Source organism: Triticum aestivum, chromosome 1D, assembly GCF_018294505.1.
Source record: "Triticum aestivum cultivar Chinese Spring chromosome 1D, IWGSC CS RefSeq v2.1, whole genome shotgun sequence".
NCBI lineage: Eukaryota > Viridiplantae > Streptophyta > Magnoliopsida > Poales > Poaceae > Triticum > Triticum aestivum.
Genome location: NC_057796.1, coordinates 69,834,771 through 69,839,729, shown reverse-complemented (window position 1 = coordinate 69,839,729; position 4,959 = coordinate 69,834,771). Strand labels below are relative to the sequence as shown.

Below are 4,959 nucleotides of genomic sequence, written 5' to 3'. Positions count from 1 at the left end.
CCGACGATCGAATCTCGGGCAAGTAACATACCGATGACAAAGGGAACAATGTATGTTGTTATGCGGTTTGACCAATAAAGATCTTCGTAGAATATGTAGGAGCCAATAATGAGCATCCATGTTTCGCTATTGATTATTGACCGGAGATGTGTCTCGGCCATGTCTACATAGTTGTCGAACCCGTAGGGTCCGCACGCTTAACGTTCGATGACAATTTGTATTATGAGTTATGTGATTTGATGACCGAAGTTTGTTCGGAGTCCCGGATGAGATCACGGACATTAGGAGGAGCCTCGAAATGGTCGAGAGGTAAAGATTCATATATTGAAAGGTTACATTCAGACACCGGAATGGTTCGGGTTGTTTCGGATGAGTTTCGGAGTACCGGGGGTTACCGGAACCCCCCTCGGGAGTTCATGGGCCTTAGTGGAAAGGAGAGGAGGGCCACAAGGGAGGTCGCCCCCCCCCATGGCCAGTCCGAATTGGACTAGGGGGGGGGCGGCGCCCCCTCTTTCCTTCTCCCCTCTTCCTCCTTCCCCCCCTCTCTCTCTCTCCCTCTCTTGGAAAGGAAGGGGACTCCAACTAGCATTGGGAATCCTAGTTGGACTCCCCTATGGCACGCGCCCCCTATGGCCGGCCTCCTCTCTTCCCCCCTTTATATATATGGGAGGGGGCACCCCAAAGGCAGACCAAGTCTTCTCTTAGCCGTGTGCGGTGCCCCCTCCACAGTTACACACCTCGGTCATATCGTCGTAATGCTTAGGCGAAGCCCTGCGCCGGTAACATCATCATCACCGTCACCACGCCATCGTGCTGACGGAACTCTCCCTCGTCCTCAACTGGATCAAGATCTCGAGGGATGTCATCGTGCTGAATGTGTGCTGAACACGGAGGTGCCATACGTTCGGTGTTTGGATAGGTTGGATCGTGAAGACGTTCGACTACATCAACCGCGTTACTAAACACTTCCGCTTTCGGTCTATGAGGGTGCGTGGACACACTCTCCCCGCTTGTTGATATGCATCTCCTAGATAGATCTTGCGTGATCGTAGGTAAATTTTTTGAAATGCTGCGTTCCCCAACAGCACTGACTATGAGCACTCCAGGTTACTACTCCCTCCGTCCCAAAATAAGTGTCTTAACCTTAATACAACTTTATACTAAAACTAATACAAAGTTGTGACACTTATTTTGGAACGGAGAGAGTACTACTTTTTTTATAGTAGGGCCATCACTAAGTTTTTTTAGGGGTAAACATGCTCACTTTATTGCTTAATAGAAATTTTAACATGAATTACAGTAGGGTTATCTAGGCTTAAGAACCAGACATGACGCCTTTGTGAAAGAGAAAGAGCATGCTTAGCTAAGGAATGCACCTCTACATTAGACATGCAAACTTCGGGAACCATAGAGCAGGAACTGAACACCATAATCCGGTGTTGTATCTCTGTGATGATGGTGGTGTTGTTTCCATTCATTCGAGCCTTTACTCAAATCAGTAACCAAACTATTGCAATCAGTGGCTAGCTTGATGTGAGTCAAATTGAGATCCGCTACTACTACCTGGAATATGGGATACTTGCGCAAAAACAAGAATGCACATTGGAGCAAAAGGAAATGGGAGACAGCAGATGTCCAATCTTTTTTTTTTTTTGAGAATGAGAGGTCCAATCAACTTTCTTTCTTCAACGTCTACGATTCAGCCCAACTAAGGCCTTAGGCCCGCCAGAGCTGTGGCCCACACCATTCCGCTGATTTTGCCTAATAAAAAAAACAAGAAACATCCCATGCGGAAATAACTCCTTTTTTTTAGGGGATGCGGAAATAACTCCTGAGGACGAATTTGATGTCTTGTTAAAAAAAAAACTCGTGAGGACGAATGCGTTATCGTCTTCCTTCCGCCGTTCCGCGTCTTTATATCTGCTGGCTCTGCTCCCCGTGTTCGAAAAGTACAAAAACAACCGCAATCCGCAATCGCGCAGGGACACCGATGGCAGGCTCCGGCGAAAGCGCGAGAACTTCGGCGCCGTCGCCTCCCGGGCCGCCCCCCGGGTTCGGCGAGGGCGCCCCGCCGGACAACGCTCTGCACGCCCTGGGCTTCGAGTACACCCGCATCACCGGGACCGAGGTCCTCGGCCGCCTCGCCGTCACCGAGACCTGCTGCCAGGTACGTGCGCGCGTGCGCCCGCCGCCGCCGCCGGACGCCTTGCCAGACCATATGTGTATGTACTTGCGCCGTGATCGTCTTAATCAGTTGCTGCCGTCGGCGTGGTCGCAGCCCTTCAAGATCCTCAACGGCGGCGTCTCGGCGCTGATGGCGGAGTCAACGGCGAGCATCGGCGGGTACATGGCGTCCGGGTACCGGAGGGTGGCCGGCGTGCAGCTCTCCATCAACCACCTCAAGCCGGCGCGCCTCGGCGACCGCATCGAGGCCAAGGCGAACCCCATCCAGGTTGGCCGCAACGTCCAGGTACGTACAGTACAATCCAACACAACTTTATCCCCGCACGAGACAAAATTCCCCTAGATCCCATTTTGTTTTCAAACGGAGCTCATCGCCCAAAATAAAAGATCAATTGATAAAAGCCAGTCTGTTACTGGCTTACTGCATCTGCAATTTGATTAGTCAGCTGCTGCATGTGGAAGGAATGGTCAAGATTCCGGGTTGGTTGGGCGTTAGAAAAATTAAACGAGCAGACAGCAAGATGAGATGCACAAGTTTGACACTTCTGCTTGCCTCACAGGTCTTCTCTGGCGGCTAACACATTTCTCTTTTCAAACACGCTAAAAGAAGAAAAATGCTCTGCGCAAGAAAGTGACGGATGGGGTCAGATTAAGTGCAGCAGTCCATGATTAACCATTGAATGTCCACGTATCATGCTGTCGGAATATGCTTTGTTAAGACTCACTGAACTCAATCTACAATTATAGATGTGCATATGGTTCCGTTTCAAAAAAATAAATAGATGTGCATATGGCTCCTCTTCTATATTTTCCTTGTTTCTTCAGGTATTTCAGTTATTTGCACAATTTGTCGGTCAAGAGTGACTGTATTTGCTAAAATAAACATGGTGAATCTGACAGGTTTGGGAGGTCCAGATATGGCTGTTGGATCCTTCCACATCGGAGCACAAAGATTTGGTATCATCAGCAAGGGTTACCCTGCTAACCAACTTGTCAACGCCAGAGGAAATGAAGAGCTATGAGAAGGGCATCAAGAAATATGCAAAGCTTTAGGAACCGTAATATGTTAAGCGCAATATATTGCAGTCCAACAAAAATTAAGTATATAAGTTGATATCCAAATCACTAGATCAAGAATGTATCACTTGCAATTTTTTGCAAATGTCCAGGACTACCGTGACAAGCATGTATCACTTGATCAAGAATTTTAGTCGGGAAGTGATGATAATCCAAGTAAGAATTCAGATAGTCCTACAGATTGCATATCCCGCCTCCCTTTTTTTGTCTCTTCCTACATCACTAGTCATCTTCCCAGATCAATGCACTGTGAGACTCTGCCCGCATAGTATCTGAAGGAAATAGAATCATGACTAACTTTTCAATCACTTTTTGGGAAACTAATGAAAAACTACCCAAGTTTTGGGAAGTAGTTGATGATGCATTCTTCTGCAACTACTTTTGACAAGTTATCAGCTGTTTTCCAACTGTTGCAGAGCCTATTGAAAAAGAAGAAAACATTCAGTCAAAAAAAAGAAAAGGAAGAAAACATTTGCCATTCTACGAATTAGAAATCATTTATTCAGATAATTCGCTCACTCTCCATGCCGGAAATGAGAAGATGGGCAGTGACAGAACTGAGCTTTTCACCTGAAATCAGGATCAGGGAAGTTCCACCAACTAGCACTCTGTTCAACTTTTAGAACGAGTTTTGACCGGAAGAAATGATAGATGCAGAACTGATATGGAACTTAAACTTTATACTACAGGATAGGGCGATGCTTGAGATAGCTGCCAATGAAGTAACATTGGGGTAGTATTACTCAACGGTCAATTCTACTTAAGGCTAGAATTTGTGCAGGTGTAACTGGAGCTAGGTTTTGTAGTGCAAACAACCATTTCAGCACATGAGCACAATCGCAGGGTGGTGAAATTATTTTCTTTCAAACGAATTCTTTTAATTGATGATGGTTTGTAAAGAAAAGAAAAAACCCTCACTTGCTTACTTGGACATACGATCATGTTAAAATTTGTCATTTAAACTTAGGATGTTCCTGGAGCCAGAAAACAAGTTTTAGCAGCTAGATTGGGGAGAGGGGAATGTTGAACGGTAGAATCCGGAAGTGCAGAAGAACAATCGATGACAGGGTAGAACAGACAAAGGAACAAGGAGGCCAAATGCAGAGCAACTGAACTAAATAAAAGGGGCTCAATAGGAGATTGTTATTATAATTCTCAAGCTCGCAAGAAACTCATACTCACAACTTCGGTGCCGCTCTCGTGCCCCTCAGACAGGACTGCCAATCATTTGCTTGGACAGTTCCAATGCTGCTTGCATGCAATAGAAGATATGGCTCGGTCGATATGATCAAGTGCCGGTCGTGGCTTCAAATCAAGATGTGCCATCTAAAACTGATGTCATCTTTGTTAAGTCAAACAGAGAGATAAGAACAATGTGTTAATGATGAGATCAGTTTGTATAGAATCATAGAGAAATTATGGCATCTCGCTAAGGCACACATAAAAACAGTTGTTGCAACTTGCTTTGTCACAAAGAAACACCTTCTAGTCTAAGTGAAGCTCACACCACGACTGGCGGAGCTACATGTAACTGTACAGGGGCCATGGCCCCAGGTTTGGCAGTTTTCATGAAGAATTTTTTTATAAGAAGGCATGGATTGACAACAAAAACAGTTTTTGCGCCCCCAGAAATTGGTTTCTTCTCTTTGCCCCCCCCCTCCCCCACTCCAACCAATCCCATGTAGCTCGGCCACTGCA

General features: G+C 46.2%; 1 protein-coding gene across 1 annotated transcript; it reads left to right on the top strand.

Moving 5' to 3' along the window:
- Window positions 1-1,888: 1,888 nt before the first annotated feature.
- On the top strand, window positions 1,889-3,432 carry LOC123165528 (1,4-dihydroxy-2-naphthoyl-CoA thioesterase 1). The gene is made up of 3 exons (XM_044583196.1): window positions 1,889-2,167; window positions 2,279-2,470; window positions 3,085-3,432. Exons 1-3 carry the CDS (start codon window positions 1,991-1,993, stop codon window positions 3,235-3,237), a joined length of 522 nt encoding a protein of 173 aa, XP_044439131.1. The 5' UTR covers window positions 1,889-1,990; the 3' UTR covers window positions 3,238-3,432.
- The last annotated feature ends 1,527 nt before the right edge of the window (window positions 3,433-4,959 follow it).